The sequence below is a fragment of the Rattus norvegicus genome, chromosome 8 (genome assembly GCF_036323735.1).
Source record: "Rattus norvegicus strain BN/NHsdMcwi chromosome 8, GRCr8, whole genome shotgun sequence".
Classification (NCBI taxonomy): Eukaryota; Metazoa; Chordata; class Mammalia; order Rodentia; family Muridae; genus Rattus; species Rattus norvegicus.
In genome coordinates, this window is record NC_086026.1 from 123,820,656 (window position 1) to 123,841,589 (window position 20,934).

The 20,934-nt window shown below is 41.5% G+C and overlaps 1 protein-coding gene across 1 annotated transcript in view; it reads right to left on the minus strand.

The window, feature by feature from the left end:
* Nucleotides 1–20,934, minus strand: part of Stt3b (STT3 oligosaccharyltransferase complex catalytic subunit B) — a 65,344-nt gene that overhangs the window by 13,820 nt on the left and 30,590 nt on the right. The window contains 2 exon segments of the mRNA NM_001170539.1: nucleotides 6,486–6,585; nucleotides 8,373–8,438. Of these exon segments, the coding sequence (NP_001164010.1) occupies nucleotides 6,486–6,585; nucleotides 8,373–8,438 (166 nt within the window).

Below are 20,934 nucleotides of genomic sequence, written 5' to 3' on the forward strand. Positions count from 1 at the left end.
TTTACTACTGCCATTAAATACTCAACACATAAATACATTTATAAATCATTTTAGTAAAGTTTTAATAGAACTTAAACAATATTATCTTGAAGTGACTGATTTGTGAATGTTAGTCGCTTTATAGATCATAAATATTTTATCCATTTTTTAAAAAGTATAGTTTGTAGACCTCACTTATAGTTTCAGAGACTTGTGCTACCTTCCTTTCTAGGAAATGGAATAAAGTTTTAAAAAATTCATCATTAATAATCATTCTGCAATTGCACTTGCATGAAGTAACTACCATTGCTGTGGTTATTAATCCAAAATACTCATGGCCTCACAAACGCCTAGCACCAATCGTGTGCCCGCTGACCTCAAAAGCTCTAAGCGTTTTGTGTCCTCTTCCCAGTTTCCTAAGACTTCTTGAGTAGAAGTTGAAGAGTTTAAAAAAGAAAAGAGCCCAGCCATGGAAGTCAGTCTAACAGAAAGACCGTTTGCCCTGCACAGTACCCTCCTCAGTTCACACGGGTTCGAATGCATAGAACTGCTACCGTGCAGCAGCGGTCTGTGCCAGAGACTGGTTCCCACTCGTGTGGCCACAGGTCAAGATTAGGCAAACTGCCTAGAGAGAAAGTTTAAGAACCACTGAAAGTAAAATTTTATCAGAAGATAAAAAGTATATTTAAATAAGCTGATATGAAAATAGTATTCTATTCATAAACTTTATTTACATTACTTTCATAAATGTACTTGATGTTCAATTTTGGGTAAATAAGCCATTACGAAAAGGGAAGTCTAGGACACATTTGAAATGGATATTACTCCATGCCCTTTGCCTGCTGTTCTCTGTGCAACACAGGATAGAGCACATGCCTTTCTCCTTGCCCTTACAGTTATACTTATCTGCTTTTAAAAGAAGTCCATTTTTAGAAGGTAAATTGTGAACCATTAGTTCAAATGCTACACTACTTCCCAAGCTGTGTGCTAAGTTATGACTACTGTGTTGGGAGGATAAGCTCATGAATCTAAGAGAAAGGGCCAGGGCCTGTGGGGAGAGTTTGCAAAGACTCAGAAGTAATGAAGGCCACAGCTCTGCCATCCACCACCCAGAGTGAACTCTGCAGACACACTCATGCTGCAGGCATGGTCCTATGTGAAACACTCAAGTGAAACTCAAGTTACCACAATTTCTAATCTGCTCATGTGGTCAAGAGGCCTTCTAGCTCTGATACAGTCAGAAGTAGAATAAAGAAGGAAGGTGGAGGGAGGGAGGGAGGGAAAGAAGGAGGGAGGAAGGGAAGGAGGGTCGTGAGCACACAAGGTTACCATGTGATTACCAAGTATACAAAATCAAAAACTTTGGTTCCATTAACACAGAGTGAGAGCTGGGTGAGGCCCGTGACCTCCTGCCCACGTCAGGGTCACAGACACAAGATGGTCACTACGTATCTTACAATGTGGAACTGAGAACTCAAACCCTGAACATGAACAGACACCACTAGGAAAGACTGGAGAGTGCTAAGCTTTCCTCAGTGAAGCCTGCCCATAGCAAACACTGCCATTACCTCAGCTGGGGCTACTCTTAGAAATACACACACGGAATTCAGCAAAACTGACAGGATTAGGTTTGAATATAAGACAATACAAACTGAATTTAAAAAACTATACTATTCCCCTTTTTAAAAATCCAAGGAGAAAATAAGGGAGTAAAACTACCTTACAATGAACAGTATATGATCGCCCCAAAGAAAAACTCATCTTCCTGAACCCGAAAAGCAAACTCCACCTCCTTCACACTGCTGCTTCCCAGATATTTTTCCCAAAGCAAAGGAAGACTAGACTTTCACGCCAACTTCAGACATTCACTCTCATCAGGAAGGAGACGGGAGCACCAGGCAGGGAGTGGTTCAGTAGTCAAGCACTCGCCTAGCATCCCCAAGGCTCTGGGGTCTTCAAGACCATGAAACACCCAAAAGCAACCAATCACAAGACCCCAGTCTCTATGGAAACAAAAGCACAAGAGTCCACGTTAAAGGAAGAGTGTCAAAAGGAATTCAGGGAAGGGGTAAGTTCTGACTGCTTGGCTAATGCAGACAAAGTATCAGGACGCTCAGCTGGAGCCTCCGCCCGCACCTGAGTCTGCTAGGACGCTGCAGTGACCCAAGGTCTGCTCTAAGAGCCGGACCTGCACCAGCCTGAGCTTCAGTAGTTTTGGATCACTGGTTCTGTGACGTGTTCACACAGGAGAGCCCTTCAAGACACAGGAAACCACTTGTACCAAACAAGCTCCGTACAGTGCTAAACATCACAAGTTTATCTCGTGTAAGATACCGTGCTTCCTAAATGTATAAACTAGCACGCGTAAGTCAATATTTTAAATCTCACAAATTTACATTTTAAAACATAGAAAGTGGAAAATTAGATTCACTTGAATAGAAAGACATGAAGAAATTAAATTTAAGAAACACAACCTTTATCCACTGTAAAAATAAAGTATTTTTTCTCCAGACTATATGACAGCACCCAATAGTGTGCTTTCAAAAAGACCTTTTATCTATGACAATTGGGACATTTTAGAAACAGAAAATCCTGTTAAGACCAATCCAAGCTGGTGTGTAAAGTCTACGGGATACTAAGAGCATGCCACATCCAGCTAACACTTATAATAGCAGTAGGGAGGCTTACGCAAGCAGGCGCCTCAACAGTAGTACAAAAGGTACCCCCGTTCTTATAGGACTTCAGCAACAAACCCACAGCACCCATTCTTCCTGAATCTCCACTAGGAGCTGTCACCAAACCACTGCCCCACCTAGTCCAAGTTTCTACGCATGTACACTAACCTATTTCTTAAACTCTTTACCCTATTCCATCAAAGAAGTGAGCTCTAAAAAAAAAAAAAAAAGAGCACAACCCAAGGAAACCGTAAATCACTCACTACATCATAAAATGCTACCACACTGCCATCCTGTGGATGCATAGTTCCTGGCATTTACTTATTGCTGAAGACCATGCTCCTGGTTAGAAAAATGCCTCTAAAACAACTGGACTTGTTCACATGTACAATTTGTTTTACCCAAAGAAAACTCTAACTAGAGACAGAAATCTATAGAAATCCTAATCTTGTTTCCCTCAAAACACTTGAGTTCCAGTGAATCTGTGGCCGGTGCCATGCTGGGCTCCAGCTGCGCTGAGACCTCAGGCTGACAGAGTGCTTGCTGCTCTCACTTCAGTACCTCACAGATAGGGCGGCACAACACTCTAGGCCATCTTTTATTCAGGAGTGACAGTGCATGCATGTGGAGGTCAGAGAACAACCTAGAGGTATTCACTTTCCTCCTTGAGACAGGGTCTCTCTTGGCTGTTGCATCCCCTAGTGACTGAATTAGGGAGCTGCCAAATCTGCTCCAAATGGGTTCCAGTCACATGGTGCCTATTGCCTTTTCCTCAGACCACGTCTCTGGAGTTTTAAGTTACAACTACTCTTCCTTCTGCAAACTTGGAGAAGGGTCTGGGAATGCACAGCCCATTTACATTAACCCACCATAAGGCCCACCAGCCTTTCTAAGCTATTTCATCTCTTGGGCAGTGTTTAATGGGAATAGCTAACAAAATATCACTCTTCTGTTATACAAGATACAGAAGAGAAAGACCTTATAATCCAATTAGTTGTACCTGACTGCTGACAAATATTAAGCTTGTAAGAATGTTAGAAAGTTCACTTAAAGTCACCTTGCTACTTTGTGAGCACTGGTTACTGAGAATTTTGGTAAATGTTCAGGGTAAAGCATGGTGAGAAGCAGCAACAGCAACAGAGGGCAGAAAACAGGCTCTTCTGACTGGCAGGAATACCTGGATGTGCACAGGCACAGATATGCTCTCTTCTTCCCAGGGCCACTGCTCACAGCGACCAGGTAGAGCATGTCACTGAAACAGACATCTTACAAGCTCCAAACTTGTAAAGGCAGGAAGAAATGTCAGAAACTACTTGAGCAAAGATCATCACACTTTCAAATGGGGGAAAAAAAATCTGCTACTACCTAATAGGGAATTAAGGGTAAGAATCTAGCTTACAACAGTCTATTTACTCCACTTCCAGGGTATCTGATGCCCTCTTCTTACCTCAGTAGGCACAAAGACATGCACATGGCGTAGACATACATGCAGACAAAACAAAACAGGTATGTGCAAAAACAAAAAATTAAAAATAAGTTTAAAATTCTACTTTGGTTTTACAGAAGCAATTCATTAGTTCTGAAGGCTAATGAGACACCATCAGAGCACAAGGAAATTAAGAATACATTGTGTGAACAGGTAAGGGGGAACTCATGAAATATATACAACTCTTCTTTCCCTAAGACAGTCTCACTATGTAGCCCTGGCTGTCCTCAACTCAGAGATCTGCCTGCCTCTGCCTCCAGATTGCTGGGATTAAACAAAGGTGTGTGTGTACCCACCATGCCTGGTTAATTCTTTTAAAAAATGGGATACTGTTAGTCAATCAGTCCTGCAACTATGCAGTAACTATATCTAGTATGTGTTAAAAAGCACAACAGATAAATATCAGCAAACATAATTTACAAATAAAACAGATTTAAAAGGATTTAAACAAAATTGCAATTTTATTTCACTAAAAATCGTTTAGGACTTTCCTTTTTGTTTGGAGAAGGTTGCAATTTTTTACCCCAGGCTAGCGTGAGATTCACTGTGAGCAAGGCAGACGTTGAACGCTGTGCATCCTCCTGCCCCAGTGGTTTTTAAGTGAGCAGAACACCAACTTACCTTAGACAGACCTAAGCACCTGTGTAAACTAGCTTCTACACAGACGTACTCCTGAGCAATTTGACAGGTGCAATGCTAAGACTGGGCTCAACTATGACAGCACTAAAGCCATTTCTCCACTTCATTTGTAGATATAAGGAATCTTTGTGTCTATTAATTGAAGAAGGCAAATTGATCAAAGATTCCTGTTAAGTCACAGTAAGACAGGCCCTTGCTTTATGTAGTTTTAGTCTTCAGACAGAAAGATACTGCTAGGCCTGTCCCTTAAGGAATGAGCGTTCCTGGCTCCCCTGAAAAGCACTTACTGTAACCAACACTAAGGCCTATGAGCAAATGAGAGGCCAAGACAAAGCCTTCAGCACTGCTGTTGGCCCTCTTCATACACCATGAAGGTAACACACAAAACAGATTGTTATCGCTAAAAGGATCAATCTAGGAAGCACCGAAACCACTTTATGCTTTTATAAACAACTCAATCATGCAAGTAATGTATCTAGTTTATAGGACACAAGAGCAATCTCCTATCTTCATAAATCTTTACCTATCACAAATATAAAATCATACATCTTTTTATTATTTCCAAAATTAGTTATGATAGTAACTAAATAATTTAAACAAATGTAATCAGAAAATTGTGCTATGAATATTAAAGTATTATTCTAAACATTATACGGTAATAAAAACCCTATTAGACAATTAAAATATGGGTGTCAGAATTAGTATTACAAACATGACCACTATCCCATGGTGTGCTTGCCCCCTGCCTACAACATAAATTTAGGCTAATTACTGCTATTAGTATGCGCTATTTACTATATTATAAGCTATTTTTAAATTAGGAAAAGTTTCTTACATATTCAAGGCTGGCTTTGAACTTGCTACCCCCCTTACCTCTTAGAACTGAGTATACAGACAAGGCGTCTAATAAGCTTTCCCAATGTCCTGTTACCTACAGAACAAATCACCTCACCTCAAATAACCAATGTAAATCTCAAAAGCAAATAAAAACTGTAATATAGAAACAACTATTTTTTATTCTAAAAATTATTTAATTTTATTTTATGTGTTTTGCCTGAATGCATGTCTATGTGTGCGTGTCAGATCTTGGAGTTACACACAGTTGTGAGCCACCACATGAGTGCTGGGAATTGAACCTGGGTGCTTTAGGAAGACCAGCCAGTGCTCTTAACTGCTGAGCTATTTCTCTCCGGCCTCCAGAAATAATTATTTTAAGTCACTTTGCAAAATTTAAGCTGTTGTGTCTCTTGTTGAGAGAAGCAACTCCTATACCATGTTTAACTTTGACATTTTCTATCCAAGTTCTCATTAACTTTAACATGAGTGAGATTCTTGTATAAAACAGTATAGGTTTTACATCTCTGCTCTTCTGCAGTTTCATGAACTAACCACATCCCTATATGGAATGTCCTACTATATAATGCTTCTACCCACTGACCCCTCCCTGTGACCTTGGAATAGGTCAGCTCATTAATAAAATCTGGCACAGGTAATGCAGAACCAATCACACAAATTAACTATTTTTATACGTTATGTGAACATATGAGGCTTGTTTTGGGCCTTCTCCCCATCTCCCACTGTTTTTCTATTTGTTTTGCTTTTGGTGACAGGGTCTCATGTAGTCAACATAAAGACAAGTTAAATACAAAAAACCGACTACCGTTTCACGGCAACACTGAGTACATCCCAGAGGTGGAGTCGCTTACCTATGTAGACTCTCTTGCTGTACCTCTGCATCAGGAGCAGCACAAACACATGGAGAGGGATGAGGTTGATGATGAACACATAACCTCCCCACGCAGAGACCTATGGGAAAAGAGAGGCTCAGACACATGCTGCTTCTCTCTCTCACTTCCTAAAGCAAGTATGTCTCATTTGTCACAACAACCTGAACACAAGAGAAAAAATGCTAGGATTTTTGGCAATTTTCCTAGGGTAGATAGATGTACATAACAGTCTTTTTTTTTTTTTATTGATAAGTAAAATAACATAATCTCATGAATCTAGTAAGCTTTTCTACACTCACTGGAGAACAGCTCAAGTTAAATTCGATTCACTAGGAAGGCTAGGACCATCACATAACTGAACTAGCAGAACAGGCTGCCTGGAAATGAGCATCGACCATAAAGTTTTAGAATAAAACATAAGCTTTTATTTCACCTACTTATGATGACCTATTTACCTATTTACTGAAAGATGGGTCACTGAGCTTAAGAATGAGGAATTCTGACACTGGTCAGACTCAACTAAAGGGGCCCTTACATCCCCTGGCCACACTGTGGGCTCTGGACAGAGCTGATTAGCTGAAGATGTAAGACGGATTACAAGTAAGGCTGTGCACGCGCGCACACACACATTTACTGCTTAACCACATGCCGCCGGATATTCCTAACGTTCAAAGGGGCCTGCTTGACTAAGCATAGGTGCAGAACAGTAACTGGGCATTACTACCTCAGAAGACCCCAGAAAACTGATGCACTTATTTACCCTATGAGATTAGTTTCAACAATCAGTTTAAATTATCACGAATTTTCATACAAACAACCACATAGGCTACTGCATTAAAGAGGCAGAAATATAAAAAGCATTATTGAGGGGCTGGGGATTTAGCTCAGTGGTAGAGCGCTTACCTAGGAAGCGCAAGGCCCTGGGTTCGGTCCCCAGCTCCGAAAAAAAGAACCAAAAAAAAAAAAAAAAGCATTATTGAACCCCAACCTTGAGAAACCTATTTAGAACTTATGAGATAGTTACGGGCTAACAAAGTACACAGGCAATGCCTGGGTAATGACTAAGGAGTTCAGAAATTCTCGAAGTGCAGGCAGATCCATATGCCACGTTGTCTCTGTCCATTACAACGAGGAAAACCCAAAGTCTCAGGTTTGAAAGCAGCCCTGCTCATCCTCTGCATGGCCTTTCACCCTGCGCTTCCCTCCTTCTCTGGCCCAGGGGGCAGACATTTTCATCCCTTTAAGGAAGGGGAAGAGAACACAGTGGGGCAGAGGGCTATCCTCCCCTCCCTTCTGTTTTCTCAGTAACCTCCTCCCCCAGCTCTCCACTGACATTCCTTCTTTAGCGCCCTGACTAGTGGCAGACAGATGATGTCTACTTTTACAACTCATGATCATGTGGCCACTAAACAGTCAATTCCAATAAAGGAAACTAATTGATAGTGAAAAATTTTTAATTATTTGAATGTTAAACAGAAGCTAACTTCATTTAAACATGATACAATGAATGCTCTGTATTTGACAGGTAGTTTCTTGTTCTTTTTTATGCTGTAATCTAATAATATGGGAAAACATATTACTTGTCCATAAAATGAAAAAAAATACATTTAAACACAATTCTAGATGTCATTAAGAAGTTAAACTCTTTTAGAAGTTTAATGTTGTTATTGGTTTACTTGCTGATTATAAACATTGCATTTGAGGACTGAGTATCAGCTCTTCTCAACAAGGGAACCAGGGTAGGGACCAAGAGCAAGAGGGGAATGCAAGGGTGGGGCAGGGCAGACAGGAGGAGGGAATTCGAGGAGCACAAGAGCAGAGTCCACATCCACACTGGGCCGGAGCCCCCACAGGCACAGCTCTTACCATGTAGAAATACGACAAGCAGCAGCACATTGTCCAAAACACAGACCCGGTTTTCACAGACTTCACCTGTAAACAACAAAAGCAAATCCCACTGTAAAATGTAAGAGGTACTGAGTGAGGGCTGAGGCTTGGCTACCCTGACTGAATGAAACAGACCTTTACAATGCTGGACAAGCTGTATTTTAATAATGGATTCTTGGTTAGTTTTAGGTAAAAAGAACAAATAAGGGAAATTACGTGTTCTCATCGTCGGCCATGTATGGACAGACTGCGGCCTTACATAACTGCGTCCAGTTATCTACATGTTCACACAGCTGACCTGCTAGACTTGTGTATTCTTCATCTGAATTCAGGGTCACATACATGAGTCTAAGCTTCTATTCTGAAAAACTTACTGTTACAATAAGAGCATTTTAAAATAATTAATATTTTAAAATGTATATTGAACTGTCTTCCAGAAGAGCCAATACATAAGTAAATTCTCAGTAAACTGTATTAGAAAGACTATACACAAATAAATCACAGTTCAACCAATCTGTACTCATTTCAAATGAGTTTGTTACCCAAAAAAGCAAATCATCAGCATCTTCAAAATAATTGACCCAGACCCAAACACACAGACATGGTCACCTTCAAGATGAATGCCTAAGAGAAGGACAATTCCTAGCACAAAGCCTATATTCAAAAAGGTGTTTCCTGTCTCGTTGTACGAAGAGGCATGTTCAAGAAGCCTAAGTTAATTTCCAGAAAATCTTTTTTTTTTTTTTTTTTTGGTTCTTTTTTTCGGAGCTGGGGACTGAACCCAGGACCTTACGCTTCCTAGGCAAGTGCTCTACCACTGAGCTAAATCCCCAACCCCTTCCAGAAAGTCTTTACTTTAACAACAGGTTTTTAATAACACAGTATAGCTAACTCCACATCATGTCTAGACTTTGGTACAAAGTATGAAAACAAATACAAGAGAAGGAAGCAAGGGAGGGGAGGGGAGGAAAGAAAGCATTTCTAGTTCCTTGCTCTCAGTGAGAATAGTGGGGAAAGTTTATTAAAACAATGGCCATTTAAAGCAGGAACTGTTCTATGGCCAGCCCGAGATGATCCACTTGAGGGGTGGTCACCAAGACTGCAGAGGGAGTGAGGTGATGTCATTACACACCCTGTAGAGCTCAGGCCGAGCAACATGTACCAGCGCCCCACTAGGAAGAGCAGCGGCCACCAAGGAGATGGTGAGTGAATGCCCTGAGGAACCAAAGGGGCCTGGAGAGCGATGGGCAGGAAAGCAGAGGACAACCCCAGAATGGCCCTGGAAGGCAATGGTAGCAGCAGAACAAATGGTCAGACAGTCACCACGAACTTGGCAGCAGAAAGCACATCAGGTTAGGGGTCTCAGAAGAACAGGGGGTGTAGGGCCTGCCAGGGATGTAGCTTGCCAACTATGCCACTAGTACCTGGCCTTTCAGTAACCAGGATCCATTGCAGTGACAGCTTTCTACGTTCATCTGATACCCACTGTGCCACAGGCCACCAGCCTTTATCTGTCACCTGCCTACACTCCAGAGTGTTTTGATTCAAACTGGTCCTGGTCTACCAAGACCCTGAGCTCAATGGGCTGAAGGAACCTAGAACTGTCAAGAGTCCCAAGCACCTTCCACAGCACACTTTCTGGGGTACCGTTCCTATTACCACACAGTACCCAGCTTTCCTTTACCTCATCGCCTGTATGTCACAGTTAATATTCCTGTTTATGGAAGTTTCTTTATTTAACTTCCCGTGACTATTTCTTTGCCAGGACAGAGCCAAGATGCCCTATAGTCTATGACAAGAAAATCACAATACACTCCGTAGACTTGTTTTTTCCCTTTAGAGAGAAGGCTGTCGTAATCCTCCAGGTTCTACTGAAGAACTGCTCAGTTTACATTCCATTTGCTTAAATCCCCTCAGGCTGTAAAGCCAACTGGACCATCAAAGAACGAGAAGTCAAAAGTACTCCTCGATGTTCACACAAACTTTACTAGTCTACTCTGATACATAACTGAGTCCTTCTCCACTGGAGGGGGACAGAGATACAAGGTAAGGATTTCCGTCACAGTACAGTTCGAGATCATACTATGCAGCCGGCTGCTGAGCAACTAATGATACAGACTCTGATCGCCAACAGCGAGGGGAGGCAGTGAGAGGTTGGGGAGCGGTGGCTTGGACTGGGGGAAACTACGAGAGGCTTTAGAAGTGGCAGGATTCATACAGAAGTTTACAGATACGATACAATCAAGACCATAGTGGATCTAGGAACAGCAACACAGCTGGAGGGAGTGAAGCTTAAAACTAAGTGCCTGTAAAACATACTCAAGAGAAGGTGAGGAGGAGAGTGATCTGCACCATATGCAAGCGGTGAGGTGCTGGAGAGACTGCTCAGTGGTCACTGCTCTTCTAGAGGACCAGCTTCCCAGCACACACGGAAGCTCACAATCACGTGTAACTTCTAGGTCTAGGTGATCTGATAGCGCCTTCTGGCCTTCACAGGCAGGCAGGCAGGCAGGCAGACCATAATAACAGAAGTGGCTTGGCATGGGGAGGGGAAGATGCACGCCACAGAAATGAAGTCAGTGCACACCAGATGGTGTCGCAGGTAAACAGCATGCATTAAGTTCTAAGAAAACAAGACCAGAGTAGGAGAATCTACCTGAAAGAGTATCAAGGTTTTGAAGAGGTGAGCCTTGAGGGACTGCAGTAGGCAGTCATCTCCACTGTTTCAAAGGAAGCAGAGAGGCTGTGGTGGGTGAGGGTGAGACAGGAGAGGCTGTGTACCCAAGCTCCTGAGATGCTTGTAAGGCACAAGGAGAAATTAGAGGTAAGTAAGAGAAGAGCCAGACGTCCTCCATGGGGTCCTTACTTAGAATGGATGAATGGAGACCAGAAGTCCTCCGTGGGGTCCTTACTTAGAATGGATGAATGGAGAGGAGGGGCGATGTTAGAGGAGATCAGCATCTCAGGGCAAGCTACTGGGCCCGAAGTGACGGGCATGCACTCGCGCGCGCGCACACACACACACACACACACACACACACACACACACACACACACACACACACCAGTTTCCTGAGGAGGGTAGGGTCATGGACGGTCTTGTGGAGACGTGGACGTGATGTTGTCATTTGGTCTTTGACAAGCTGGTACCAAGCTTGATGGAATCATGTGACAGGCTCACCATCCATAGGCACAGCCTCACCATCAGACCTCTGCTTCACTGGCTGAGAAGCTCACAGGACTAAGCTTGAACAGAAAGCTCAGGTGGAAGACAAGTCTCAAGACCAAAGCCGCCGCTCCAGTGGCACAGGACAACGGTACACAAGGTAAGTCACAAGCACAGAGACATTTTTAAACAGTCATAACATTCTGGGTTTATTCATTCAATTCTCAGCTATATGACATTAAATGTGGTTTTGTGTGTGCACAAAGCCCTGGGTTTGATCCCAGTGCTAGAAATAATATTTTCTTCCAAAGCTAAGTGAATTAGAATCTTTTATTAGAGTTAAAAACTGACATGAGACATGTCTGGTTAGAGGGATGTAAGGGCTCAGAGATCATTCACTGAGGAAAAGAGAAAGGAAGGCCCAGAACTAACAATAGCTCAGTGCCAGAGTGCTTGCCAAGCACACATGAGGCCCTAGGTTCAAAACACACACACACACACACACACACACACACACATCCGCGCCTGTGTGGAAAACTATCAGAAGACTCAGTTGAAATTTTGAAGGTACTCATCACACCACAGACTAATCAACTGTGTGCTAATGCTTGACCAGAAACTCCACCCAAATCCTTGGCCGACATATTTATTCAGACAGCAGTGATCTTCAGGAAGCTAAATTAGAAAGATTAGAAATAAAAATAACAGTAGATATGTCGCTCTAAAACAGGTTCAGGTTTAGGAATCCAGCATAGCTGAGAATAGTGAACAAAGTTTAGCCCCAACCACACGGCTTCCTCGCCAAGAGTAGGGAGTGTGCACAGACAGAAGGACCAGCCAGCAGACACACGACTAGAATCAACAGAGGTGCTGGACTTGGACAACACAGACTTCAGTCAGCTCCAATAAACGACCTTTAATCCCAGCCCTTGAGAGGCAGAGGCTACAGATCTTTGTGAGTTCAAGGCCAGCCAGGTCTAAAGAGTGAGCTCTGGAACAGCCAGCTCTACAGAGAAACTCTGTCTGAAAAACCAAATAAAGCTTTGGGTTTTGTTTTGTTACAATAAAGAGCTTCATATGTATTTTTTTTTTTTACTCATGTAATAAAAAAACTAGAAGCAATTAGAAATTTGAAGAGTACAAGCATAAATGAACAAGAAAACTTATCAATAAAAAACACCCATTCCAGGGCTGGAGAGATGGCTCAGTGGTTAAGAGCACTGACTGCTCTTCCAGAGGTCCTGAGTTCAATTCCCAGCAACCACATGGTGGCTCACAATCACCTGTAATGGGATCTGATGCCCTCTTCTGGTGTCTGAAGACAGCAACAGTGTACTCACATACATAAAATAAATCTTTTTTAAAAGAAATCACAACTTTTCAAATTTTATGGTGAACAATCCACAGAGCCAGGAACCCGAATAAGCTGACAAGTATAATAAATAAAAAAACAAATTAGACAATGGTCAAAGGACTGAAAGATAAAAACAAAAAACAAAAAAAATTCTGAAGAGGATGAGAAAGAAAAAAAAAAAAAAAAAAAAAACATGGGAAAATGCTTATTAACTACCAGTGATCAAAAAGAGAGCATCAGCCCTAAGAAACTATCATTAAATCCTGAGGGCAGGCTGCGCGGTGTGGTAGTATAGGCCGTGATCTCAGCACTTGGGAGGCAGTGGCAGAAGAATAAGAAGTCCAAGGTCAACCTCAGTCATATAGCAAATTTAAGGCCAGCCTGAGCTACCTGAGATCCATCACAACAGAGCAAAGCAACCAACTGTAAATATGTGTGTATATGCATATGTATACACATATAGTACACAATTATGTCTAGATTTTTAGACTAGTGACACATATACATATATGATAATGGAATAAGAGAGAAACAATAGAGCCACACTGCTAAGATGTACTGCAGTTATCTTAACAGCTCGAGGCAGACTGTACTAACTGCAAGATGCACAGGAACCACTATACACAGATTTTTAAAAAACTAAACAACTAAAATGAAAAATAGACACAAGTAGATAGAAAGATGCCATATCAAATACAAATCAAATCACAGAAAAAGAGATGTCAGTGTGAATCAAATTCTAATGAAAAGGCAGACTTGTTTAGGACAGATGAGTAAGACACAACTTCAGTCTTTAGAGAGAACTGTTTGAATTTAAAGCTTCTCCAGGGCCCAGTAATCTTTTGCTGAATGACAAGAAATCAATATAATTGGGGGAGGGAATTAGCCCAGAAGCTAGATAAACTTTAGCCAGGCTAACCAACTCAAAAGGGAGGATACAAAACATCAAAACCAGAAATGAGACATCATACAGACTATACAGGAATTAATTTATGCCAACAAATCAGACAACTGAGGTGAAATAGAAATGGCTCAGAGTGGACACACAACCCTAATTACTCAAGAGAAAAATCAGATCAGACAATGACATTAAAAAACTGATGTAGCTCAGGTCTGGAGAGATGGCTCAGCAGTTAAGAGCACTGACTGTTCTTCCAGAGGTCCTGAGTTCAAATCTCTGCAAACCACATGGTGGCTCACAACCATCTGAAACGGGATCTGATGCCCTCTTCTGGTGTGTTTAAGAGAGCCACAGTGTACTCATATATACATAAAAATAAATAAATCTAAAAAAAAAAACCAACAATAACAAAAAACCCAAAAATCAAACTGATTCAATAATTAAAAATCTTCCAAGGTCCAGTGGTGAATTCAATGTTACATAAGAGACAATGGCAATTTCATGGACACTTTTTCAGAACATAAAGGAGACAACACTCCCTAGATCATTTGTGAAGCCTTCTGCAAACCTGATATCCCAAACCAGACAAAAACAATCCAAGAAAACCAGCCAGTCTTCATCACCAATGTAGATATAAAACTAACAAAATGTACATAACACAAACACGACAATATGTATAAGGTTGTGCACTTTTAGCAAATATTTATCTCATGACACAAACTATTTTAACATCTGAAAAAAAAAACAAACCCCAAAACCAAAAAATAACAACAACAACAACAACAACAACAACAACAACAACAGCAACAACGAGCCCTAATCCAGGAATCTCTTTCTGGGGTAATTCTGAACCTCGGGGAACAGTCAGCAATGTCTGGGGACATGTTTGGTTGTCATAATGTCATAACAGGAAGACCTACAGAGTGTATAAAGGTAGATTAATTATCAAATTTAATACATGACACAGCAAAATTGATCCAACCAAAATATTAATGGTGCAGAGGATAAGAAAACACAACTATAAGAAAGGTCAAGCAATGTGATTAGCTTTAGCAAGAGCCAGAAAACACAGTATATCCACCATTAACTGCCACACTGAAAACCAAGGAAGATTTCACCATAATCAAGCACAGTGACCCTCAGCTACAATCCCATCGCACAGGTACTTCTCTGTGCTTCCACTTAAGTCAGAGCAAGTGGAAGCTTGCTTCTGATTTTCCTTGCCTCTTATGTTCAACACTGTACTTAGATTCTAGTCAGTACAAACCAGGAAGGAAAAGAGAAGATCTACACATTGGAGAGCAAAAGGCAAAGCACCACCTTTGAGCTGCCTGGGGAGAGAGCAGATGAGATGAGCTTGGTATGTTTAAAGTCTGAGGAAATCTTTAGCAAATAAAAGGAAAGTAATGCTTAAGTTTATTACAAGAGACATGGCCAATACATAAGAATTTCTATGTACTATGACATAAGTAGCTAGCAGGCCAATGGGGGAAGCACAGGCCCTAGACCCCTGGAGTAGAACAGACTGAGCAATAAGTCCACCAGTGTCCATCCGTTAGATCAGAACAAGGCCACGATAACCTCTCCCATCACTCCCTTTCTATTAGCAAATTCAACAAGAGGAGGAAAGCAAAAGGAATGCAGACTGGTGAGGATGAGAGAAAGTTGACGTTTTAGAAGATGACAGGACTGTCTAAGGAGCAAAGTTCAAGGAATCAAAACTACTGAAGCCACTAAGTGAACAGACACACAACAGGATACAAATAGCAATTAACACTTAATATCCTTTTAACACAGTACATATATTAGTTCATAAAAATAAATTTAAGAAATGTGTATAGAATGCATATACAGAAAACCAACAAACTATGATGAAAGAAATCAAAAGATTATATAAAAACATTCCATGTTTGTGTTAGGAATGCTCACTATAACCAAATGTTTTTGGTTAAAAACAACAACAACAACAACAAAAATGAATTCAAAAGTCTGTATAGAAAGGCAAAAGACTCAGAAAAGCCAACATGGTATTAGTAAAGAAAACCACAGGGTCGATACTATCTGGATTTTAAGATACAAATTCAAGACAGCCAAAAAGGATCATTAACTATAAATCATATAAATATAAATCAGAAGGTAGGAGGCCAGAGAGATGGCTCAGTGGCCAGGAGCACACACTGCTCTTGCTGAGGCAGCCCTGGCTTCAGCTCCTTAGGACCCCTGGAGGCTCACAACCACCTGCGGACCTGGGGTCTTCCAGCCTCGTATGCCTTTTTATGCCTGTGGTGCACACAGACATGTAGACAAAGACAGACAGACAGACACACACACCAAATAACTTAAAAATTTTAAATTAAGCTAGAAAATTTCTAGAATACAAAGTAAAATTTAGTTACAACCTAGACACACAGAAAGACAAGTCCCATGCAAGCGTGAGCTGGCCTCTTCCATGATGTCCAGTCAGTTAGAACCCAAGTGAGTCCGTTCTCACCTTTACATGGAGTTCATGCAAACTCAGGTAAAAGGCAGATTACTGCTGTGTGAAGAGAGAGGATGAGAAGCTAATGACTGAAGAGGGATACAAAAGCCAATTCTAAGCGGACCAAGGACCACAATCCAAGACCTAAAACTTTGAAAATGCTAGAGAAAAAAATAGAAAGCACCACCAGATTTAGATAGAATTTCCAACAGCTCAGGAAATAACAAAGAGATGGCATTGGATTATGATTGACTGGTTCAAAATTGTGGTTTCTGCATTGTTGAAATCTGCCATGGTAGTGGAATACAACTTTTCCCAAAAATTCGAGACAGGGTTTTACTATGTAGTTAGTCCTGGATGGTCTGGAACTTGATATATAAACCACATCTTTGCTAGTGACTTATTACTTGATATTTATTTTTAAATTTACCTTATAAAATGGAAAATAATCCTCTCATTCAAATTCAAAATGGGTCATAAACATAATGAACTTGGCTCAGGAATGCCACCAAATACTCACAGAATGGCAGCACAAGACATTTTGCAGAGGGGGACTGAGCCTGTAAGAAGCTGACCTTGGACAAATGAGAGCAGTTGTCCGTCCATGTCAGTCCTCTCACCACTCCCTGAAACTGCCAAGAACTCCACATCAACCAGTCAACAGTTGTTCAGCATTTGAAGCAAAAAAACAGCCTGTGGGGGCTGGGGATTTAGCTCAGCGGTAGAGCGCTTACCTAGGAAGCGCAAGGCCCTGGGTTCGGTCCCCAGCTCCGGAAAAAAAAGAACCAAAAACAAAACAAACAAACAAACAAACAAACAAAAAAAAACAGCATGTGAACCCACTGAAAATCCAAACATTCGTCACTTTGAACTATCACCTTCTTATACAACAATAAACCTATTCTTTGTCAGATCGCTATATCTTCAGCTCAGCCACTGGACCAGAGGCTTCAGAGCACTCCTCAAAGACACCAGAAACCAGTTGCAAATACATGTGGTTGGGGATGGTCTAATCTACCAAAGCCTTCTGAACCCTGGCAAAACCATTGCATCTGAGAAGTGTGCTCAGGAAATGAAGGAGGTGCAAGAAAGCCCAATGCCTATGGCTGGCACTGGCCAAAAGAAAGGGCCAATGATTTCCAAGACAACGCCTCACTCCCCATTGCACAATTAACGCTTTAAAGCTGAACAAACTGAGCTACATTACTGCCTCACACACCACAGTCACCTGACCTCTTTCTCCCATGAGCAGTTTCTCCAGCATCTCCAGAACTTTCTGCAGGAAGATACTTCTAAACCAGAAATCTGCAGAGAACACTTCCCAGCAGTTTGCTAAATCTCAAAGCATGGATGTTTACACTAAAGGAACTTATACTATACAAGCACTTTTATTGGTACAAGGTGCTGACTGTGAAATTTTCTATTTCTTTTTGTCAATAAAGGGATTTTTGAGCCTAATTATAATAATTTAAAATTCAAGGTCCATGGGGGCTAGAGAGATGGCTCAGAGGTTAAAAGCACTGTCTGCTCTCCCAGGTCCTGAGTTCAATTCCCAGCAACCACATGATGGCTCACAACCATCTGTAATGGTATCCGGTGTCCTCTTCTGGCCTGCAAGCATACATGCAGGCAGAATGCTGTACACATAATAAATCTTTAAGAAAAAAAAAACCTCAAGGTTCATACTCACAATTCATTTTGTAGCAGCCGAACAAAAAGCACTATATAGGACAAGAAATAATTATCAAACAGAAGAAAAATCCCTCGGATTGGGAGAAAAATCTCTGCCAGTACTTTATCTAGCAGGGGCCTGATATTCAGGATATATGAGTTCAAAAGAGTCAATACCAACAGGAAAAATATCTGATCAACAAATGAGCAAATGGACAGTTCTCAAAACAAGTACAAATGGCCAATAAAAACAAGAAAAAAAAATGTTCAGTATGTTTAGCCAAAGTGCAAATCAAAATTGCAATGCAATTCCATCTCACCCAGTCAGAATGGCTACTATTACGATTAGATAGCAGTGCCAGGAGGAAACAGGCTAAGGTCACGCAAAAGCCATGGGTGGAACTGCACCACAGCTCTGCAGTGACAATCACGGAAAGATCTCCTGGCTCCTGGCCACCCTTCATTTCACTATGGAGATACTGTAACCAAATCTGTGGTGCTGGAATGTGAACAGAAGCACAGCAGGACAGGTGAGCTCAAAGGTAAAGCCATGCAGCACAGAGAATTTACTTCTGACAAGAATGCTAAGATCATTCTGTTAGAAGTTAAGAGGGTTGTTTCTGAAGGGGCCCAAATACCATAACTAATTATGATTATGAATAAGAAACCAAGCTAGAGAACCCATACTTCCCAATTTCAAAATGTACTACAAAGTTCTGGTGGGTCAAACAGTGGGGTGCTGGCTGGCAGAAGGACAAACACACAGCTCTAGGTAACCTTGGCATGTGTGATCAAATGACTCTGACAAGGTATCAAGACCAATCAAAGGGGGAAAATAGAAATCAGCATGTGACCAAAGAGTGCACATGGAGGAAGCCATGGAGGGGAGGCCCTTGGTTCTGTGGAGGCTTAGTGCCCCAGCATAGGGAGATGTTAGACCTGTGAAGTGGAAGTGGGTGAGTAGGTAGGTTAAGGAGCACCCTCATAGAGGCAGGGGGAGGGAGAATGACATGGGGGTGTTGCAGAGGGGAAACTGGGAAGGGGGATAACATTTGAAATGTGAATAAAAATAAAATAACAAAAAAAAGAAGAAAGAAAAAAAATCAGCATGTGAATTAATACATTTGGACCTTTCTTTAAGTATCATTTATAAAATAATAAATGGAACAACTTCAATATAAAACTTAAAACAACTATGAAATTCTTAAAAGAAGACATAGGGTAAGATCTCACAGTGATGTGTTTTACAGTGATTTCCTGGAAAATAGGAACAAAAGACAATATTGACAATTGAACATTAATTTTTGTATATCAAAAAATGCTCATGGGATTAAAAAGGCAGTCCATAAAATGGGAGAACCAAATAGAAATTGTTAATCCATTGAGGGATTAGTTGCATGTATACTTAGAGAACTAATAAAACTCAACTCAAATATGAGAAAAGGACCCTAAGAGGCATTTCTACAAAAAAATTATCCAATTAGCTATGAAACACACAAAGTGCTTCCCACTCATCACTGAAGAAATGCAAACCAGAACCAGTTACACTGCCTTACAGCCCTCAGCATCATTACTAGCACCAGAAAAATTAAGCCAGGCATAAAGGTACACACATAGAACCCCAGCCATCTGGGAGGTACACACACAGAACCCCAGCCATCTGGGAGGTACACACACAGAACCCCAGCCATCTAGGAGGTACACACACAGAACCCCAGCCATCTGGGAGGTACACACACAGAACCCCAGCCATCTGGGAGGTACACACACAGAACCCCAGCCATCTAGGAGGTACACACACAGAACCCCAGCCATCTGGGAGGTACACACACAGAACCCCAGCCATCTGGGAGGTACACACACAGAACCCCAGCCATCTAGGAGGTACACACACAGAACCCCAGCCATCTGGGAGGTACACACACAGAACCCCAGCCATCTGGGAGGTACACACACAGAACCCCAGCCATCTGGGAGGTACACACACAGAACCCCAGCCATCTGGGAGGTACACACACAGAACCCCAGCCATCTGGGAGGTACACACACAGAACCCCAGCCATCTGGGAGGTACACACACAGAACCCCAGCCATCTGGGAGGCTACAGCTGGAATAGTGAGGATTTGAGGTGAGTCTAGATACAGAGTAAGAAACGGTCATAAAAGAACAAGTGCTGGTGAACATACGGAATCATTAAACATCTGCTTACTACTGACTGAAACTGGAAATGGCAGTTATGGAAAATATCAGTGGTCCATAAAAGACTAAAATTTTAACTGTTATACAAGTGTATACTACGAGTTTCTACCTAGTCAACTAGCCAAAGTCAATGAGTAGAATGACTGCATTTTATAAGGCATGAGTTGATGTGGATGGTCACAAAACATAAGTATATACAACATTTCTAAACGGTGACATTTGCTAAGTGTTAGATTCCTGTGTATTTTATCATAAGAAAAAAAGGCTGAAAGAAAAAATATAAAATAGATACATGTGTAACAATTATGCTAAACACAAAACCCAAGACAGTAAGTGTCCTATGTAGTAGGATTTCATTTTGTGAGGTATCAGGCTAGGTAAGTCAATAAATAAAACTAGTCCGATGGCTCAGTGAGATGTCTCAGTGTTAAAAAAACGCTTGCCTTGCAAGCCAGATGATCTAAGTTTGATCTTTAGAACCCCTGCAAAGGTGGGAAGAGAGAATCAATTTCGCAAACTTGTCCTTTGGCCTCTACATGTATGCCCTAGCATACATGAGCCTCCAGACAGCATCATACAAGAGCAGCAAGAAATGAAACTTTACAATGCAGGTGCATGGTTTCCACAGAACACAGAAGAGGAGGTATTAACAAGGGCAGGGCTGAGCTCAAAGCACAATCTTTAGAATGAAATCTTCTGTCTGTAATAGTGATGCCAGCTGCATAAAACTGAATGCAGCAAGGATAAGTGTACTCTTCAAATATTAAAAG